General features: G+C 55.4%; 2 protein-coding genes across 4 annotated transcripts in view; both read left to right on the plus strand.

Annotated features, from left to right (window-relative positions):
- GPRIN2 (G protein regulated inducer of neurite outgrowth 2) overlaps window positions 1–1,079 on the plus strand; it is a 1,705-nt gene extending 626 nt beyond the window's left edge. Inside the window, 4 exon segments of the mRNA XM_070753913.1 lie at window positions 1–10; window positions 12–537; window positions 540–810; window positions 812–1,079. The exon segment at window positions 1–10 is cut by the window's left edge and continues 626 nt beyond it. Coding sequence (XP_070610014.1) covers window positions 1–10; window positions 12–537; window positions 540–810; window positions 812–1,079 — 1,075 coding nt within the window.
- A 4,504-nt stretch (window positions 1,080–5,583) lies between these two features.
- Window positions 5,584–20,262, plus strand: NCOA4 (nuclear receptor coactivator 4). 3 transcript variants are annotated; one of them, XM_070751914.1, is made up of 10 exons: window positions 5,584–5,686; window positions 13,943–14,084; window positions 14,834–14,974; window positions 15,135–15,223; window positions 15,415–15,523; window positions 16,174–16,251; window positions 16,967–17,116; window positions 17,298–18,275; window positions 18,537–18,626; window positions 19,096–20,262. In XM_070751914.1, the coding sequence occupies exons 2-10, from the start codon at window positions 13,944–13,946 to the stop codon at window positions 19,099–19,101; spliced, it is 1,782 nt and encodes a 593-aa protein (XP_070608015.1). In that variant the 5' UTR covers window positions 5,584–5,686; window position 13,943; the 3' UTR covers window positions 19,102–20,262. The 3 variants fall into 3 exon arrangements, with proteins under 3 accessions (XP_070608015.1, XP_070608016.1, XP_070608017.1); XM_070751915.1 differs by lacking the exon at window positions 5,584–5,686 and adding an exon at window positions 11,199–11,317; XM_070751916.1 differs by lacking the exon at window positions 5,584–5,686 and adding an exon at window positions 12,896–12,924.
- The last annotated feature ends 365 nt before the right edge of the window (window positions 20,263–20,627 follow it).

A 20,627-nucleotide genomic window follows, 5' to 3' on the forward strand; every position in this document is an offset into this window, starting at 1 on the left:
GTCAGCCAGGCCCTAGGATGCTGCTGCTTCCAGGTTTGTCGAGAGACCCCAACCTCGCACCTGCTCACGTCTCCCACCAAGGTGCCGTGTCACACAGTGTTGCTGTTTTCACAGACTCCGGAGAGTATCGGGGAAGGGTCCTCGCTTCGAGTCCTGCCACTTTCTCCACCAGGACCGTGGGGGCCCTCAGTGGGATGGGACACAGCTGCCCGCCTGGGATGGCCACCCTTCCTCACGGGATGTCTCCGGCCTGCAGCCGAAGCCGCCTCTCTTCTGCCGAGGAAGGGGGCACCGCCTCTGCCTACTGCCATCCCTTGCCGATACCGTCCCTCCAGTTCAGCCCAAGGCCAGCCTGCCCGGCTGATGAACGGGGCGGAGGGCGAGCAGGCCCCCAGCGCTGTTCCTCTTGGCTGGCCGCGGAGGCCTCCCCTGCGAACGGGCCGGGTCTGGAGGGCAGCCGCCTCCCGGGGTGCTGTGGGGCCCATGGGGAAGAGCGGGTGCTGCTGCCCCCCCAGCCTTACGGGCGGCAGGCCAGGGGCCGGAGGAGAGGAAGACCGTCTACGTGGTCTGGAACAGCCACCAGGAGGGGGTCCAGACGGTCACGAGGACCCGGGACACCTGGACCATGACCTCTTGGAGCGACCTCGCCCAGGGGCTCCCCCCGGCCCTGCTGGGCTACAGGGACGCAGGGGTGCAGACACTAGCCGGGAGGGAATGCCGCTCGGTGGCCACCAGTCCCTCCCTCCTGGCGGAAGGCCAGCCCCACCACGTCTTCCCGGAGGTGAGCCTGAAGCCGGAGGGGGAGGGGTCCCCCCGTGCGCGACGTCAGGTGGGACGAGGAGGGCATGACCTGGGAGGTCTACGGGGCAGCGGTGGACCCTGAGGAGCTGGGGCTGGCCATCCAGAAGCACCTGGAGATCCAGATAGAGCAGCTCCAGACAGAGCCCGAGGAACTCTGCGCCACCCCCCCCCAGAAACAGCCCCCCGCCAGAGAGGAGAAGCGGCTCTCCTTCGGCCTGGTGCTGCACTGCCTGAGGAGCCCCGCCTGCTGTGCACGCTCCAACGTGGCCGTGGAGTGAAGGCTGCCCACGGACACGGGCTCTTCCCAGTGGGCTGAGGAGGGCAGCCCCGAGAGCGAAGAGGCCCTCAACGGCCCCCCTCTTCAGGACCTCTGCAGAGAACGAAAGGAAGGAAGGAAGGAAGGAAGGAAGAAGGAAAGAAAGAAAGAAAGAAAGAAAGCAAGAAGGCAAGAAAGAAAGGAAGGAAGGAAGAAAGAAAGAAGGAAAGAAAGAAAGAAGGAAGGAAAGAAAGGAAGGAAGGAAGAAGGAAGGAAGGAAGGAAGGAAGAAAGAAAGAAGAAGAAAGAAGAAAGAAAGAAAGAAAGAAAGAGGGGGGCGGGAACCAACAAAGCCACCTCCTCCTTCTCTGCAACTGCCCCCCCCCCAAACCCACCTGTCCCTTCTCTGCTCTGTGGAAAGGCGGGGAGGGGGGTGAGATGAGAGAGGAGGTGGTGATGCTCAGGCTCCTCCAGACCCCGAATGGGCCGGGACTCCTCCTGCGACCACACGACCCTCCTTCTCGGCTTCTCCTTCCTACCTCGGGAGGCCTCCCTCCCCCCTCCCCCGCTTGGCCCTCTGCTCTTCCCCCCCAGCCCCCGCAACAGGGGCGTCCCCCAGGTTTCCCACCCCAGGAATCCCCTCCCCCCCATCCCAGAGGCTGAAGGCAGAGAGGCTTCCGGGGGGGGGGGGGGGCTTGGCAGGAGGGAGCAGACCCTTCCTTTCCCCCTGCAGAGAGGGCCAGAAACCGAGGCACAGTCTGGGTGCATTCGATGGGGAGGAAGAGCACCCCCCCCCCACTGGCCGTGTGGGGATTTCTGCTCCATCGCCTGTGGGGCGGCTTCCTTCCCTTTGGGTTTCCTGGAAGGACCGGGACGCTCCCCCCCTCCTCAGTCCTCACACACTTCTTAGTTGTCAGGTTTGTGGTGTGTGAACGTGGGTTCTAAATGGGATTATACAGCAAAAAGAAATCAATTTTCTTTTGGCCTCCAGAATCAGGGCAGAAGGTTTCTACCTGCCCCTTGTCACCTTGAGCGGCAGGGGCCGAGGCTCCAAACGGAGAAAGAACGGGACCCCCCCCTGCCTCTCTGAACCCCAAACTGTGCAGCCTCCTTTGGGGTTTCATCCCTGGGGTGGGGGGGGACTGAACCCAAGGCCTCTTTTGTTAATGAGGCGAAAGACTGACAGCGCCTTGTGTGTGTCACAACCTCCTCTCTACGGTTATTCCGTGTCTCCTCTTCCTGCTGCTGGTGTGTGTGTGTATTTCTACACTGATTGTGGCCTAGACTTTGTTCTGTCTCAATGTTATTTGTGTCTCTAGAGCAAATGCCATTTTATACTTTTCATGCCAACGTAAATAACATGTAAACAACGTATGGAAGAGGCAGAGCAACACTTCTTACAGATAATGCAAAATGACAGCAAAGGAAGGGGCCTTGGAGGTCTTCTAGTCCAACCCCCTGCTCAGGCAGGAGACCCTTCCCCAGACAGGGGGGGGTGTCCGAGCTCTTCTTGAAAATTGTTCTCACTGTCAGGAAATTTCTCCTAAGTTCTAAGTTCGCTTCTCTCCTTCATTAGTTTCCACCCGTTGCTTCTTGTCCTGCCCCCCCGCCCCCCTTCTGTGTCTCTAGGGGATCAAGAGGATCCGTGTGAGAAACGTCTTCTGCCTTCTCGGCTGAAGGAGAAGCTGAAGGCCCCGCGTGGCTTTGGAGGCCTGGTATTTGGAAGGGAGGAGGCGCCTTGCCGTGTCTTGGGGGACCGACACTCTCGGGGGCCGCATTGCTTGGCGACACGGTTGAGCAAAGGACAAACAGGCGGAGGGAGCCGAGGCCGGGACGGCTCCTTCACCACGAAGGCTTCACCTTAAGCCCCCTCCTCCCCCCTCCTGGCACAAAATGCGATTATCCCGCTGAATTGACATCTGCGATGCAGGCGGCAACGGTCGAAGAAGGGCAGGCTGTGCGTCCAATCTCTTTATTAAGAAGGTTAAGACCACGTCACGGAGACAGGCACCCGCTTCTTCCTCTCCCCCCCCTCTGGGAACGCTCCCCTGTGGCCGGCAACCGGCCCTCCTCAAGGGACGCCCCCTCCCCCTTTCGGCCTCCCCCCTTCCTTTACGAGTCTTCGGAAAGGGGCGGCACACGTCTAATAAATTATTATTATTATTATTACTATTATCATTATTTGGGTCTCTGTAGGAGGGGCAGGTAAGATGAGTCCCCGTGCCCCCCCCCCCCAGCCTCTCGGACACGATGACACGGCGACGGCTGCGGTCACCGGCACAGGAGGCCAAGGAGGAGGCCGGTGGGGCCCACGCTGCGGGTGGAGAGAGCGGTGCGCGGGGGTCTTCAGCTCCCAGGAACGCTGGCGGGGAGATTCTGGGGGCTGAAGTCCATCCACCCCCCAATGGCCAAGGCTGAGAAGGGCTGAAGGAGCTGGGGACGAGTCCTTGTGGTCGGAAAAGGGCCGAGGCCAAGCAAGCCCCTCACTCTCTGCCCCAGGATGGTGGGTGGGCTGGAGAGAATGATGGGACCCTGGGGGCGAGTCAACCCCCCCACTCCCCTCCCCCCTCAGCAGGCCCGGCTGACCCAGGAGACACAACTCTGAGTCTCGATGGGGCCAAGTGGGGTCGGGGGGGGGGGGGGGGCAAGTGGCTTTCCAACATGGATGTGGAGGAGAAGCCGTTCCCAGACGGAGAGACAGCTGGTCCCTTGTGTGGGGGGTTCCCCTAGTCTTGCCCCTCTCTCTCCAGGCGGGGAGTCTGGGACCCTCTGGTCAGAGCTGCGTTTCCCCCCCCCGCCCCTGGCACAACAGGGTCACTCTGAGCAGATGGACCCAACTTCCGGTAGGGCCCTTGGGGTCGGTTTTCCACCCCCCTGAGGCTCCGGAGGCCTTCCTGAAGGCTGGAGGGTGAAAAACGGCCCCCTTCCCACCCTCCAGAAGGCCAGAAATCAGCCGGCCACCACACACGGCTGCATGGAGCCGAGGGAGGGCAACACCCCTTGCGTGCCCTCCGTTGTTGCTCCGTGTGCCATTGGTTGGCCATCACGGGCCCAGAGCCTTTGGATTTCCTGGTGGGCTCCTATCCAAAGGTCAGCTTAGTCCGATCCCACCTGGATTTTTATGATGTCAAGTCTCTCTCTTGGGCCGGGGGGGGGGGGGGACACTGTGATTTGAAGTCCAAGCATCTTAAAATGGGCGAAGCTCAGAAATTCTGCTCTATTGCATGGCTGGCAGACGAAGGGCCACACAATTTCACTACAGTTTTGGGTTAAAAGATTTTAATTAGGGGGAAAAATGGCTTCAAGGGCCTTTCCTGGAAACCAATGTTGTATTCACTTTGATTAAAAAGCAGCCAGCAGAGGGAACGGTCCCTATTTCTATCCACCATGAACTGAGGGCTTCTTCTTTTGACATTTTATTCATTCATTCATTCCAACACACAATGAAGGTTATAGAGCATATATACTCATAGTAAACTATATCAGAGAAAGAATAGAGGAGATATAAGAATAAAATATATCAATGAAAGACTAGAAGAAGAGGAGATAGAGGGGATATAGGAGAGACTATAGGGCAGGGGACGGAGGGAACTCTCCTGCGCTGATGCACGGCCCTCACTGACCCCTCTGAGGAACCTGGAGAGGTCAAGCGTGGACAGGCTGAGGGGAAAGTGTGGGGGGGTTGGGGAAGATCCTGCGGAGTCTGGAAGAGAGTTCCACCACGCGTGGACAACTCCATTATTAAAGTCGTGTTTTCCACATCCCAGTTTGGAGCGGTTAATGTTAGGCCTGAATCGGTTGTGTGCGCGTGTGTTGTGGTCGTTGCAGAGCAGATGAGCGTGTGGCCGACGCTTAGGCCGCGTTCTAGGCCCAGGATTGTCACTCTAGTCTCGTAGGGGATTCTTTTTGCAGAGAGAAAGTCCTTGAAGCCGTGACACACACACACACACACACAGAGCAAGGGGGGGGGGGGTCCCGAGGGGGAGGGGGGGCGGAGGGGCGCAGGGCCACCGAGGCGCCTCGGCCAAGAGAGCCACAACGGCAGGCGGAAGGTCGCCGCGTCGCCCGGCGGTTGCAGCGTCTGAGGGCTCCTCGGAGCTCCGCTGGCCTTCAAAGCGACCCTCCATTCGGCCGTTACACCGAATCCCCCTCATGGCTCCGGGAGGGTGGGGGGGGCTGGTCGGTTTCCTGAGGGTGGGGAGGTTGCAGCGATGCCTGCCGGGACCACCAGGGGGAGCGCCGCCTGCAAGAGTCCGCCTCTTCTGCCTGGACGTCCAATCAAGTGTCTCTTTATTGGAGCCTCTGAGCGGCCTCCCCAATTCAATAATGATGACAATGGTGATGGTGATGGCGGGATTACAAGGTTTTTTTTTCAAAACCACTATAATAAATTATACATAGAGCGAGCGCAAGAGGCCCCCCCCCCCAGCAACTTTACCTGGCGGTGACAAGCCTCCCCCACCCGCCCTCAAACGTCTCACTCAGCTTCAGCGGGCGCCACTGCGCATGTCTGGCGGAAGGCTCGCCGGGACATCTCGCGAGGCTTGGCGGCGGGAGCGAGGGAGGCCTCTTCCTTTCCCTTTCCCGGAGCCTCGGACTGAGGGTCGCAGTTGCCATAGTCGCCCGGCGGGTAAGTATGGCCGGGCCTCCAGCTTTAGGTCCCCCCCCCGTTAGGTAGACCCGCACGTGTGGGGGGAGCGACACGTGTCGCCGCCTGCCCCCTCCCCTTGTGTGTGTATGGGGGGAGGCGGGGCCCGCGTTGACCTGCCCCCCCCCTCACCGGTCCCCCGCAGAGCTCGGGAGGGAGGGGCCGCGCGTGCGTGCCTGTGTGTGTTCTTCCCTGCCCGGAGTTCCCCCCCCCCCATGGGAGGGGGGAGGAGGACGAGGGGGGGGGGGGGCGTCAGGGGGGCCCCGGAGCAGCCCAAGGGGAACCGCGGCGGCGGGGTGTGTGTCGTTCAGCCCCCCCCCCCCCGTGACCCTCGCTGCGTCCCCGGTGCCGTCGCCTGACACGCAATGCAGGAGTTGGGCCTGTCATTCACCCTTGAAATAGCCCCACTACGGAGACCCCCATCGGGAGGGAGGGTGTGTGTGTGGGTGCGAAACGTTCATCAACGTTCCTTTTTTGTGTCCCTGCTCAGAAGTAGGGAAGAGAAGGAGGCGCAGGAGTAGAGAAGGAATAGAACGGGGACAGAAAAGGCAGAATAACCCAACATAGAATGGAATGGAAAACAGAGAGACTTTGTTGTCCCTTTAAATGCCTGTATCTCAATCTGGACGCATTCACACGAAATGTTGTGGCCTGGATAAAAACCTGTAAATTCCAGCTGAAAATTCCAGCTTTTTTTAGCTGGAATTTTAAAATTAAGGGAGACTAGGATTGTCCCATTTCTGCCTTGTTCTAGGACCATCCTAGTCTCCCTTAATTTTAAAATTCCAGCTAAAAAAAACATTTGACACATACAGAATATAGTTGTCGGCTATAAATAAAAAATTAACTGCCTTGTAATGGTCCTGGGTTGGACCTAGAGGCAAAAAGGAGCTGTGACGTTCCTTCAATATACCAGGGTGATCCGACATAAAAAAACATATATATATGTATAAAAATAAAATTTGGGTTCCGCCTTGACTGCTCCTCCATGTGCTCTGGTCCCTCTGGTTTTTTAAAAAAATCTTTAAATATTTTAATTAATTGGATTATTTATGATTTGTTGCACTTGTTGTGAGCCGCCCCGAGTCTTCGGAGAGTGGCGGCATACAAATCCAAATAATAAATAAATAAATAAATAAATAAATAAATAAATAAATAAATAAATCCCAGGTTGGGGTCCCATCCGTGCCAAGAAAGAAGAAGCTAAAATGGGGGCTCTCCTCCCCCCCTTTTGGTTTGTTTGGGGGAATCCCCGTTGTAGGGCCACTTGCATCAATGCAGCAACCCCACCTTCTCTTCCTAGCTTGCAAGTCCTGAAACTAACCTGGATTATCTGCAAATGGAAATGGGGCCTTTGTCCCCCTTTCACCCAATGCTGTAAAATGCCCAAAGAGCTGGGAAGCTTCGCCTTGGCTCCTATCAACCTCAGCAAAGGAGGTTTTTGTGAGCAGGTTTTATCCCCTTGTTTTCCAGGGGTTGGTGTGGCCTCCCGCTCATTCAGGGAGTGGGATTAAAAGACTTTAAAGGTTAAGGCAGAATGGCACATCTGCTATTATGTTGTTTTCAGGCCTTAGAAGGCTACATATATTTGGTTCTCTGAATTTATTTTGATGATAAGTAATAGACATGACTGTGCAAAACTTCGGGCCGCAAAGGCAAACAGTGCAATTAACTCAAGGCGTAATTGGTGTGAAACGTTTACAGAGGCTTGTTTTGGAGAATAACCTTCGGTTTTATGGGTCATTCCGGAGGCTTTGAGTTGCAGCTTTTGTTTGTTCAATTGATATTTTTCTCCCTTGTGTGCAGGATTAAAAGGGGTCAAAAATAGAAGGAGTCTGTTTTGACTTTGGCCTCTGAATCTTTATGGCTTAGCGGTCATAAAGTCAGACAGCCCCTTGATGGTCCCCATAAGAACATAATTGCCTGCTTATGTGGTCAAGGTGCTCTGTGGACTTTGTTTGTTTTGAAGGTGGCGTGAGATTGGCTGTTTCTCCTTTCTTTCTTTCTTTCTTTCTTTCTTTCTCTTTCTTTCTCTCTCTCTCTCTCTCTCTCTCTGTGTCTCTCTCTCTCTCTCTCTCTCCCTCCCTCTTTCTTTCTTTCTTTCTTTCTTAGTGGAAGAGCCACAAGGAGGATTATGCCTGGGGCAAGATCGCCTGCTGATGTTATGACTCCCATTTTCCATCCTGGCTCTGTTTCCTCCTCCTCCTCCTCCTTAATTTCTTTCCCAGTAATTAAGATCAACCTTTCATTAGTATGGAAAATTCTGCTCTTTCTCCTGTTTTGTTAGTGGAGCACTCAATTTGCACCTTTCTCCCCAGGGCATACAAGCAGCCACATTCTAGCTCAAAAGAACAGCAGGCAAGCCAGGATCCCGGATTCCTGAAAACCCTGAAAAGTGACCTAGATTGCAAGAAGGGGTGGAAAAACCCCCTTGAAAAACCACCCATCTCCTTCACCCCCCCCCCCCCCCTTTTCCCTTTCAAGCAAAAAGTGATTGTAGCACAGGCAGGCTTGTGGAATATTTTGCTTTCTATGCTTCCCGGTTCAAGGCCCATTTCTAATTAGCCACACTGCTAATTGGATTAACCAGTTTTGTATGTTGCTGTAATTTACCCAGCAGACTCTCAGAGCTGAACATGAACAAGTGTTTAAATTTGCAACAATGTGATGGAAATTCAGGCTTGCTGAATTGCAAACTTGCGGTGGTGCACTTTTGTAGGATGGGCAGTTCCTTCTTTTAAAGCCATTTTGTGCTTTGATGAAAAGGGGAGGGGGATTTTCAGCAGCAGCAGCAGCAGGAATGTAGCTTGCAAATGTTCCTCTTCTATTATGAGCCACCAACACGGCTCTTGTGGGGGACAAAGAGGCCTAATGAAAAATATATGTATTTTGGTTCGTTTATCTCTGACTTTTCAGGCCTCAGACATGAGATTTAAAGAAGAAGCTGGAATTTTTCTGGTGTTAAAATAATTTGGATTCCCCCCCCCTCCAAAGAAAGTCATTGTGCTACCTGGTCTTTGGTTGCACATTTTATTAGTGAGCTGACTGATCCGAGCTACATCGGAGTCCGAGTCAAAGTGCTCCCCAAAGTTCCCATTTATTGCCGGGGCCGCCCTGGCACCCACTCTGGAAAACCTGAACCTCCCACCCAGTTCACGTGCCTTGTACCCCCACCCGCAAACTTCTCACGTTGCCCGTTCAGATTGTGCCAGCGTGGCCACTCTCCTCCTTCCGCTTCCGCCCAGGTGGGTGGGCATAGGATGGCCTTGAACCCCCTCAAAGAAAGAAGGCTTTGTGGCTGCATCTGCTCCCTCATGGAAATCCCCCCTCCAAAGGGGGGGGGGGGCAGATTTATCACCAATCATCCTCATTCAGTGTGGTCAAATTCCAAATATAATTGACAGGCATCAATTATACATTAAATGACTCTTGGGAACAATCAATTTTACCCTCATACAGATTACAGAGGGTGTCTTTTGTGTTACCTGTGTGCCAAGGGTGATATATATATATATATATATATATAAATGCCAAGGGTGATGCACACACACACAAAGATAACCTTCAAGTGACAACCACAATTGAGCCCAGAATTCCTGTGGCTGAGCAAGAGGGTTGTGTGCTGTGAGTTTTGCCCCGCTTTCCGTCCTTTCCTCATCAAGTGGATCGTGGCAGCTGTTCCGCTAGTGACGCAGCTGTTGAGTGGCTTTGCTTGTCAGGAGGTCGCGAAAGGGAACCGTGTGACCTTGGGAGACCTTGGCCACCGTCATAAGCATGGGTCAGTGGCCAAGCGTCTTTGAGTTTTGGTCACACAGCCACAAGGGTTGGTGATGCGCTGGCCGTAAGTTTGAAAAACGGTTGAGAGCCATTTTTCTAGTGCCGTCGTAACTTCAAACTGTTACTAAGAGAACTGTTGTAAGTTGAGGACCACCTTATAGGTCTAGCTACAAAGTGCGTTCCAAAAGTAATGCAATTATTATTTTTTAAAGTAATTTATTGAACAGATTTGCACAAACAATTCTTCGAAGTCGTGTCCTTGGGCCTCTGCACATTTTTTCCAGCCACTCTGCCATGACCGGTACGCGCCCTGGAAGGCGTCTTCAGGGACCTCTGGCAAGGTCTTTGTCACGGCTGACTGGATCTCTTCTATGAATGAAAAACGCGCCTGGCCACAATGCGCTACGGGTTCGCGAGTTCCTGGCCAAACTCCAGGTGCCAATGCTGCCCCACTCCCCCTAGAGTCCTGACGTCACCCCAGGAGAGTTCTTTTTGTTCCCAGCCCTGAAAAGAACCCCTTTTTTGTCCATAGAAGAGGTCCAATTGCGAGAGGTCCCCAAGACGCCTTCCAGGGCGCGTACCAGTCATGGCAGAGTCGCTGGGAAAAATGTGTAGAGGCCCAAGGACAGGACTTTGAAGAATTTTAAGCGTTTGTGCAAATGTATTCAATAAATTAGTTTAAAAAATAATAATTGCATTACTTTTGGAAGGCAGCCTGTAGTAGCGTAGAAAAGGCAGCCCAGGCCTCTCGTTTGCATAGGTACAAATCTGAGCCATGATGAAATGGAGGGGAAACAAGGGAGAGGAAGTGGGAGGAAACAGAAACTTCTAAAATTAAGGCCTTCTGCCCTTTTGGAGAAAGCAGCCGAGAGCGAGATTTTCCTGCTGACAACTAGAAGCTGCAAATATGCACCCGGTCCTCCTCCTCCTCTTCCTCCCCCCCCCTTGGAGTGAGGAACGAAATGGCCGGGAGGGGGAGGGGGGGGTTCAGGCAGGCCACCATAACTCTTCGCCCAGTGAAGGTGGAACCAGCATTTGGGGCCTTTCTGTTTTCGGATGAAGCCAAAAGAGTTTGCGCAATGCATTGTGGCTTTGAGTTGGGGCCTGGGCTGGCCACTGCAGCAGCCCTGACAACATCTGGAGGAGGAAGGAGGTCAGGAAAATTGCCGGGCCAGCATCTGCACAACAGTCCTGTTAGCCCTGGGAAGTTTGGGAGACGGCCTCCGCAAATAATAATCATAATCACAAGCACAATCATAATAATTATAACAACAATTCCTCCATAAAAGTTCCAGGTTGAAGCTGCAAATCCCAGTATTTTGTAAGCTTTGTTAAAAAAAATTACTTGCAATTTTGTTAATGTTTAAATTAATTTTTAGCTAATTTAATCTAATATATTATTATTATTATTTTTATTATTATTAATTATTATTATTCCTGGTAACAGGGCTGTCCTACTACTAAGGTGGCCTTTTGCAACAGAGGCCTTCCTATCTGGCCTGCTTACAGCCATTTGCCTCCCTCTCTCTCTCTGTCTCTGTCTCTCTCTCTCTCCCCCCTCTCCAGCCAACCTTCTTCAGCCTTCTTCCCTCCCCCTCCTCTTCCTTCTCCCTCTCTCTGCAGGGCGGACGTGCCAGGCTCTGCTCCAGCTGTGGCGGCCGGGCCACGTGGGCTTTGGGGGGGGGGCAGGGGGCGAGGCCACAGCAGGGCCGGGCCTGGAACTGGTTTTAAAACAGGCCGGGCGGCTGCTGCTGAGCGGCTGTTATCTTGCGCGGTGCACAAGGAGGAGGAGGCCCTGCTGGCTGGAACTGCCTCTCCCGCAGAGCAGGAGCCCAGGTAGGCAGGGAAGAAGAAAGAGGGGAAGTGGGTGGGAGAAAGGCCCCCAGGCAGCCTTCCTCCTCCCCCCGCAGGGATAACCCCCAACTCTTGTGTTGTCCCGACTGAGATCGGTTAGCCGACCCCCCCCTTTAAATTTGGAAGGTTCTGAGTGCTTAGAATTCCTTGTGTGTCCAGTCACACTCGGCCAATAATTGGGAAAAAAAAACCTTGAAGATTTTCAACTGAAGGTTTTTCTAAGGGAAGAGACGGGTTCACAGGGCGGGGGTTTTGCAAGGCTGCGCTGGGCAGAATTCGGCCTGTGCAAAACCTGCACGAAGGTGTTTTCAGGGGGGAAAAGCCAGCGGAAGTTCTTGAATAATCCATGAATAGGTCACGGAACCCGGAACTCTGCCCTGAAGGAGCAATTAGAAACCTGCATTCATTGAGGGGGCCGTGGCTGATGCTTCCTTACCAAACTAGCTAACATTATCAGTGCTTGCAGGGAGGGGGGGGGGTTGAATTCATTAATTTGATAGCCAAGTTATGCAGCCCAGGAAAAGCCAGAGAGGATCTTCTTCCTGTTGCTCTTCTTAAAACTGATTATGCTGTTTTTTCATGCAGTTTCCTGGGAATGTTTGTTTTGATATCCTTCTGTTGTTTCTGTTGTATTTTGTTTCTTTAAAGAAATGAAGTTTGCTTGTTTATTATTTGGACTTTGTGCCGTTAGACTCAGAGCGGCGTTGTAGAGTGGCAGAGGTTTTATTTCTACTTTCCTGGATTTTACTGATTTGGGCCTGGCGCTCTGATCACCAATTGGCTTTCGGTTAAATCTGTTGTGGTCTGGGTCCTTTGACTCATAAGGTTGCAGAATAGGATTTAATTTTAGACCAGCATCGGCATATCTGGATCTGGTCCCTGGGTTGGGGTTTTTTTTGGGTGTGTGTGTGTTGTTCTCATGTACTTCGCTTGGTTTGCATGATAGTCCGGAAGCAGCAGACTGACCACTGGAAAGTTCTGTCTAATCAGAAAGCTGATAGGATTCTCTGTCCGGGATGGTCATTTTGTGTGCGGGACGCCTTAAATCAGGTGGGGGAGGGGAGCGTTCACACTTCCTCTTCTCCTCAGCCGCCTAAAATGTCCTAATGAGAGGTTTCAGAAGGGTCAATTTAGGAACACAGAAGCCTAGAAGGTGGACGGTCCATCTAGTCTGCCCTGATATTGTTTCCTGTGTTTTATCTTGGGATGGATCTGTGTTGATCCCAGGCATGTTTACATTCAGTTACTGTGGCTTTACCAACCACGTCTGCTGGAAGTTTGTTCCAAGCCTCTACTACTCTTTCAGTCAAATAATATTTTCTCACGTTGCTTCTGATCTTTCCCCCAACTAACCTCAGATTGTGCCCCCTTGTTCTTGTGTTCACTTTCCTATTAAAAGCACTTCCTTCCTGAACCTTATTTAACCCTTTCACATGTTTAAATGTTTTGATTGTGTCCCCCCCTTTCCCTTATGTCCTACAGACTCTACAGATTGAGTTCATGAAGTTTTTCCTGGTCAGTTTTATGGTTAAGACCCTTTTTGTAGCCCGTCTTTGGACCTGTTCAATTTGATCCATCTCTTTTTGTAGGTGAGAACTGGACACAGTATTGTTCCCAATGGGGTCTCACCAGCAGTCTACACAGAGGGATCACAATCTCCCTGTTCCTGCTTGTGATACCTCTAGTTATGCAGCCAAGCCTTCTACCTGCTTTCCCCACCGCCTGACCACACGGTTCACCCATTTGGAGACTTCAACCCAAAAGCTACTGTAGGAAACGTTAGTTCAACCCCTGTAGGGAAGCAGAGTCAGCAGGACTTGAGTAAACAAGCCAAAAAATGCTTGCAATGCAAGTTAAAGTCTCTCTGTATGTGTGTGTGTGTGTTTGTTAGTGCAACTGTTGTTTGCAGCAGGTAACTGAAGCCTGCTGCCAGGTGAGCTTAAAACATGAGCTGGGGGTTGGAAACCGTGTCAGAGTTGGGAGGGAGAAGCCACAAAGTTGTTGTAACACTGCCTCACACCACGCGGGCCTTTTGCAGGCTAGAAGTGCGAGTCCACATCTGATTGTTGCGCCGCCCTGGTGGGGCTACTGAGCAGAGGGGCTTTTTCCACCCTTTGGGAACCTGTGGGCATTGATTCCCCTTGTTGTCTTTGGAGGGGTTTATTCCAACCCTTTGCTGTCCTTACGGGGTCCATGGCCACCAGCCACCCGGAGTGGCCCCACAGCGAGACAGGCGGGGCAAATAGGTTTTAACAACAGATAAACTTCAGTCGTGGGCAGACAGAATTAGCAACGCTGGAGGGAGAAAACCACCCGTGAAGATGTGGGAGGATTTTGAGGGTCCCAGATTGGGAAACCCACTCTGAAAACTGAAATAGCACTTTAGTAGATAGATACGACACACGGGTCCCTTTGTCCACCAGCCACGGAAAGCTGAGCCAGCCTTGAGGTGGTCAGGATCGAACCCCTGGCAGCAGAGACAGCCTGCCGTATTGCGCTCTAACCGCTGGGCTGCCTGGCCTGAGAGGCTCCGCGATGGCTCCATTTCCAGCAGGGGCTTTCAGGAGACGCCAGAGAGGGTGACGTGGCTCTTTTGCTCCTGCCCAGGATGACCCCCTTCCCGGAGAGGAGCGGAGGCCTCGGCCGCATGGAGGCCCTGGACCAGTGCCTGCTGGCCAAGAGGGACCTGGAAGCCGCCTTGGCCGACGTGGTCAAAGCCGAGCAGCAAGTCAGAGGCAACTGGAAAGAGGTAGGCGGGGGATGGGCCTCTCTGGCCAGGCAGCGCTGGGGGGAGGGGGTGGCCCCCCTGTGCAGAGGACAAGAGTCATGCTAGTGGGGGGGGGAGGGGCAAACAACCCCCAGGATCCTCATCCCTGGGTGGGTGCTGAAGTGTCGGTCTCACTTCCTCGGGAAGGGCTGTGAAGGACGGGGGGGGGGGGCATGGAGGGGGTCTCCTCTGAGTCAGACGGCTTCGCTCTCGCCCTCCAACCGGTCGTCCAGAGGGCCTGTCCTTCATTTTAGGCACACATGTTGGGCAAACGCGGAGCAGAGGGGACACGGGCCCAGAGCTCAGTTTCTCCGTCTCCTCGGCACCTTTCAGAGCCAAAAATGCTCCTCGTGGCGGAGGCCGGGAGAGGGTCAGTAGGGCTGGACGGTCTTTCCCACCACCGCGTGTGCGCGCGAGAGGAGCTGTACTGGGAAGAGCAGATGTCCCTCGGGGTCCTCATCCTCCCCCCACCCCCCATCGGGTGGCCACTCCGCCTGGCCTGGCTGTGCAGAGTGGGGGCCAGAGGGATTCCGGTCGGGGTCACAGAGTTACACGGATCTTCTGTGGGAGGGTCTTGGTCATCGTCCGAAGGTTGCTTCTCCTTCTTCTAAACAAAAGGCAGCTGGACTCCCTCGGGGGAGAAGGTCCTGGCCCACAAACATTGGAGGGGTGGGGTGGGGTGGGGAGGACAGCGTCAGGGGTGGCAGCTTCTCCTCCCTCCCTCCCTCCAGGTGAAGGCCCAGGTCCACAGCTGCATCAGCCGCCACCTGGAGTGCCTGCGCAGCCGCGAGGTTTGGTTGCTGGAGCAGGTGGACCTCGTGCAGCAGCTGAAGGAGGAGGCCCTGCAACAGCAGGCACAGCAGCTCTGTTGGGTGAGGGCCAGTGGGGCCCCGGGGGGGGTGGGGGCTTTGTGCCTCGACCTTTGCCTTGTTTGTTTGGGGCAGCAGCTTCCTGCCTCGACCGCCGGGGGTGGTGGTGGTGGAGGCTCAGCCCCTTCCCCGCGAGGTCACACGCTTTTTGTTTAATTTCCAGCTGCTGGGGCAATTCAGCGGCCTCGTCCGCCAACTGGAACAGCCTGAGAGCGGTGACCTCACCGGTCAGATTTCGGCCTGTTTGGAGAGGTGAGTCCTCCAAGAGAGTTTGAATGGCCGCTCGGCTACTTGCCTCGTCTGGGTCGCTTTCCACATCGTTGTGGGCTGTGACATCGGTGGCGCAGAATGAAGCGAAGCGGTGTGAAATGTTGGACACAGGGGAAGGGGCATTTGGGGCGTAGACGTTGCTTGACTTGTTCGCTTCCTCCTTCTCCGCTCAGTCTTGGCGGCTTGACCCTCCAGCCGGAGGAACCGTCCGTCCTGAACTTTGAGGCCGACGTGTCCTTCCTCCGCCAGGCCATCACTTCCTTCGGCTCCATTAGAACAACGGTCAGCACCAGGGGGGAGGGAATTCTCAACCTTCTGCCCTCCCCCCATCCCCCCCCCCGCGGTGTGCAGGACAGGGCGGCATTCGAATAGCACCCTGGGGAGGGGGAGGAGTTAGCAAGGGGTCAAGAGAAGAAGGAATGGAAGGAAGGAAAAATAAGGAGAGGCAAAGCGCCCCCACTTAGCCCCACTTTGAATGGGGAAACGGGGCCTGTTCCTCTGACGTTAACCTTGGCCCCTGTGGCTGGAGGGGGGGCGGCTCACCCTCCCCATCAGCTGTTCCTTGGGGGGTCAGGTGATCCCTCTTGTCAGTGGGGAAACTGGATCCACTTCGCCACGTTGGTCACTTAACAATTGTAGCGATTCACTGTGGCAGGGAAGGGGGCGGGACCCGCTTGGCCGCCATGCCCTTTGGCGAGAGGGACCTTGGGCTCAGGGACGGGTGGTGGGTGGAGGCCAGGCTCCCGGACAAGGACGTTTCCCCTGGACGCTGGGAGTTTATCCTCCCCCCCCCCCCGACTCTCGAAATGCCGTAATCCTGCCAGACTCTTTCCGGCTTGGCTCTGCCTGTCCATTTGAAGCGTGTGCCGGCCATTCACCCTCTTTCCCTTTTGAGGAAATGGCTTCTCATGTCTGGTTTCTTTCTTCCACAGCAAACGTCCGACCAAGAAGATTGTGGCCCTTGGATCTCTGGGCAGAACTGCCCCGTGGTGGTGGCTAGTTTCGAAAAGGTCAGTCCCTTAGATGAGAGCAGCAGACCTTTTAAACGTTGTCGTTCTCTGGACAAGCCAGTCCGGTCCTGTCTGGTGGATCAGGCCCCAGGCTAGACAAGAGCAACGGCACTCGAGACTTATAGACCGCTTCATACTGGCCTTGCAAGCCCCTCTCAGTGACCTTGGAAGGGTGGAGGCTGAGTCGGCCTTGAGAGAAGTAGCCTGCGGTGCCGCACTTCAGCCACTGGGCCACTCTGGAGAGGTCAGGAGGTCAAGTCCTGCCTCAGCTATGAAAGCCAGCTGGTCCACTTGGGCTGATCACTGTCTCTCTCGGCCCAGCCCACCTTCCAGGGTTGTTGTTGTGGATGAAAATAGGAGGGGGAGGAAAGTGCGTTAGATGTGTTTGCTGCCTTGAGTTATATTTTTTTTTGGGGGGGGGAGGCGGGATACAAATTAATAAATTTAAAAACCCGCCTTGTGTTCCAGGAAGGGAGATTAATTGATCCCCACAAGAGAACATACCATAGATCTGTGAGGAAAGTCCCTGAAACGCACTGGGTGTGCATAGTGGCTGTGCAAATAGGCTCCTGGCTGCTCGGAATTCGGTGGTTTGGAATAAAGGGAGAGTTATTCTAACGTCCAGAACCTCCTCCACAGGAGACTTTTCATCTATCCGTGTGTGTGTGTGTGTGTGTGGATTTCGTCTGACCCTCTGCGTGTCCTTGATTATTAGCCGAAGCCGTTCCGCAGAGCGCTGGGCTGCCCTCTCTCTGACTGGCTGCTTGGAACCCAGTCGGACGGCGCCTGCTGCATCCCCTGCGTTCCCAGCTACAAGCGGGAGGACTGGCTCTTGAACCCAGAGCAGGCCGGGGAGGCCCGTCAGGTATGGCCATCCGCTGCCTCCTACTGCAGAGGAGGGGGGGGCTTTCTAGGTGGGGGAAGGTGGACCCAAATACACAGCCGAGTGGCGCCCTTTCCCAGGAGATTCGGACGCCATGGGCGGTGGGTCGAGTGGGCCCTTGATGGATCTCCCAACGCTTGTGGCGTCCCCCTCCCCCCCTTAGGACAAAGGCTGCTACTTGGAGAAAGCCTGGGGGGACCGGAGGGGCCTGGAGAACTGGCTCCTGCAGAACCAGCAGCGGGACCTTCCCGAGAGGAGGGACCTCCGCCGACGGAAGAGCTCGACTTCCACCATCGCTTCCACCGCCTCCATCGAGAAGATGGACGAATCGGAGCTCTTGGGGCACGACGACAGCGACCTCTCCGAATGGCTCCTGCTGCCTCCTGAGCCCCGGAGTGAGGCCGCTGCTCACCCGGGAGGGGAGTGGGCCTTCAAGCCCTTCCGGGAGGAATACAGCCCCGGCGACTGGCTCCTCCCCAAAGCCGACTCCTGCACCCACTGCTGTGGGGCCCAGGCCCCCCAGGTGGAGATAGAAAACCTGGGCAGCCTGAGGTGCCTGAGCGAGCACCTGGAGGCCCGGCGGGTGCCCTCGAGTGCCGAGAGCTGGCTCCTGCAGCCGCCCGCCTTCAGGGTGGAGGACCTGTGCAGGGCCAACGAGCCGTGCGCCAGTTTCTCCGAGTGTGCGTGTGAGGAGAACTGTGAGAAGGAGGCCCTGTGCCAGTGGCTGCTCAGGAGAGAAGGCAAGGATAAGAACGGGGTGCCCCTCGCAGAGGCCGCCCAGCCCCAGGCACCTGGCCCTGCGCTGAGCATCTGGCTCCACCCTTCCCGGCACGCGGAGAGGGACCCGGCCAGCCCTGCCACAGAACAGGACCCTGCCCGGCAGGCAGCAGAACCGCCAAGGGGCCTGCGGGAGGCCTCGCTGTCCTCTTGGCTGGCCAAGCAAGAGGCCCGGGCTCCCCCGGGCGAAGAGAAGGCAGTCCGAGAGGAGGCCGGAGGGGGCCGCCAGGGTTCCCTCGCGGAGCTCCTCGCGCCCTTCCGCCTCCCCTTCAGTGTGAACAGCTGGATCCTGTCGTCAAAGGCCGCGGAGGCCCCCAGCCAGCCTCTGGTGGAGGACAAGTGGCTGCTGCGGAAGAAAGCCCACGTGAGTAGTGGAACCCTCACCCAGGCCCTTGACGCCCGCTGAAGGGGGCCTGGGGCGCGTCTGGGGGTTAACGCAACCCGTAGACCTCCGAATCCCAGAATCCCCCAGCCAGCCTTGACTTTGGGAGCTGCCAGGTGGGAAGTGCCTGCACGGGGGGTGGGGGGTGGGCAGCTGAACAGGGGCTCCCTCCGGGTCTCCTCCCGCCCACCCACCCACCCACCCACGGCGGAGACCGGCCGTTCCAACTCTTGCTCCTTCCAGGAGAACGGGCTGCCTGCCGTCTGCGACCTCTTCGCCTGCATGAACCTGAGCGGAGAGAGAGAGAAGTGGCTGTATCAGAGGCCCCTGCAGGTAATAAAGGCGGAAGCCCCCCATCCCCCCCCCCCAAACACCAGTCCAGTGGTGTTTCCTCCCCCCTTTCTCTATCGGGTGGGGAGATGCTCCCCCCCCCGGAGCTTATTTTAAACACCTGGTTGAGATGCGAGATCCCAGCTTCCTCCCTTTTGGTGTCGGGGGGGGGGGGGGTTCGGGTGGACTGTGGAATCGTGTCTCTGGCTCTCAGTTCCAGCCACCTGGCGCAGAGGTTCCGGGAAGCCCATTCCCCCTAAACTGGGAACCAGCAGCCGATTCCAGTGGGGGTGGGGGGGTCATGTGGGGGGGGGGGCGCGTCCGGAGAGCACTGAGCCCATTCGCCCAGAGGGGTGATGGCAGGGCTCAGCACAATGGGTGACGTTCCTCTTCCCGAGCGTCTGCAGTGGCCTTGGCCCTGACCGGTGCTGCTTTCGTTTCAACACCCTAATCCTGGGGTTTTGTTCCCTAGATGTGACGAAAAGGAACCGCAAGGGCCCTGCAGTGTGGTCCAAACAACCGCTTTGATTCCCTGCTGGTCACCGCACACCCTGGAACGCGTGATGGCGGCCTGTCGCTTCTCCTGCGTGTCTTGACACCCCCCCCCCGTCTTTCCCAGATTTCGATGTCACTTTAATGAGATGGACGCGGCCGGTGTTGGGCTGCAGAAAATGGGCCTCAGGGTCCCCAAACAGAAGGGCCCCTGCTGGGGTCACGTGGCCCGTGGAGCCCGTGGCGACTCAGCTCGCAAAAGCCGCTAAACGTGAAAGCCAGTATTTGAAATAAATTCTGACTGGGGGGGGGGGAGACCCTCGGCTGGAGGTGGGTGGGTGGGTGAGGCGGAATTCTATCCAGAGCACAACCCCCCCCCCCTGACCGACCTCCTTCCCGGCTCCTCCAGTTAAGTCCCAACCTCGGCCTCACGTGTTCAGAGAGGTCCACCCTTACACCAAGCCATTAAGACTTGTCATTAAGAATTGTGTTACGCACACACACACACTCTTCTCGGCTGAAAGACGACTGCCTGCCTTACGGATTGGCCACCAGGATGGGGAGGGGGTGGGCGGGACGGACGGACGGGGGGTGGTGGTGAAATGTATGTGTGTGTGTGGTCTAAAGCCCAGTGACTGAGGAGAGGTTGTGTCCTTTGTATCGCAGAACAAAAAATTAATCTTTTATTTCTTTCTCACAATGAATTTTAGTTTCTTGACAGGTTGACAGAGTAGCCTTAGAAAACTTCTTGTTGCTGACCGTTGAATACCACTTTTATCTGCTTCCACAATTTGCAGGGGGCAACTTTGAAAAGTTGATGCTAAAATTTTAATTTTTTAAAATTTTGTTTTGCAAGTGCTCTTGGCTTATGATTTTAAATTGCTGGACATTTAACAGGCCTAACAGGCCCCCCAGCTGTTGTCAGGATTGACCACTGCGTTCTCAAAAACCTGTTAGAATCCACTCGTTTGGCCTATTTGCCTTTCCGTGCTTAACCACGTACCTGCTCAGGTGCCTGAGGGGTTGTGTGAAAGGCCCGACTGACCGGGGGGGGGGGGCAGTCGAAGGCCTTTTGCATTAATCCTACGTGTGTGTGTGTGTATGATGCTCACAAACTACGCCATTAAACCGTTGTGAATAAAAAGTACATTTTGCGTGGAGTTGTTCTGTTGATGGGGCTGGGTCTGTCCCCAGGGCCACCGGTGCCCCTTTCTGGGCTTTTGGACACCAAGGTTGGGGCCCATCTTCAAAGGAATAGGGGTGCTTTGGGCTACTCCACGGGGGAGTTGTGCTTACGTGGTGCCTTCATCTTGGCTCACAAAGGACTAGCACCTATGGCAATAGAGTAGCATTCCCCTAAAGACGCTCGGAAGTGACAGGACCCAGATCCGGCCGTCTATCATCTGGGGGGGTGGGGGACGACGACACACCCCAGGTTTGCCTCCATTTGTGGCTTAAGGTCTCAATGGGACGAAAAGCCTGACCCTCGTGGTCTCCCCCCACAGGCGGGGC

This window comes from Erythrolamprus reginae, chromosome 5, assembly GCF_031021105.1.
Source record: "Erythrolamprus reginae isolate rEryReg1 chromosome 5, rEryReg1.hap1, whole genome shotgun sequence".
Taxonomy (NCBI): Eukaryota; Metazoa; Chordata; class Lepidosauria; order Squamata; family Dipsadidae; genus Erythrolamprus; species Erythrolamprus reginae.

What these genes read in the sequence shown, in the direction of transcription:
- NCOA4 (XM_070751914.1), top strand. Translation starts at nt 13,944, where the DNA reads ATGACCCCCTTCCCGGAGAGGAGCGGAGGCCTCGGCCGCATGGAGGCC. An exon ending in AGGCACAGCAGCTCTGTTGG is followed by an intron (nt 14,975 to 15,134) that starts GTGAGGGCCAGT and finishes TTTAATTTCCAG; the next exon opens with CTGCTGGGGCAATTCAGCGG. An exon ending in AGGCCGGGGAGGCCCGTCAG is followed by an intron (nt 17,117 to 17,297) that starts GTATGGCCATCC and finishes TCCCCCCCTTAG; the next exon opens with GACAAAGGCTGCTACTTGGA.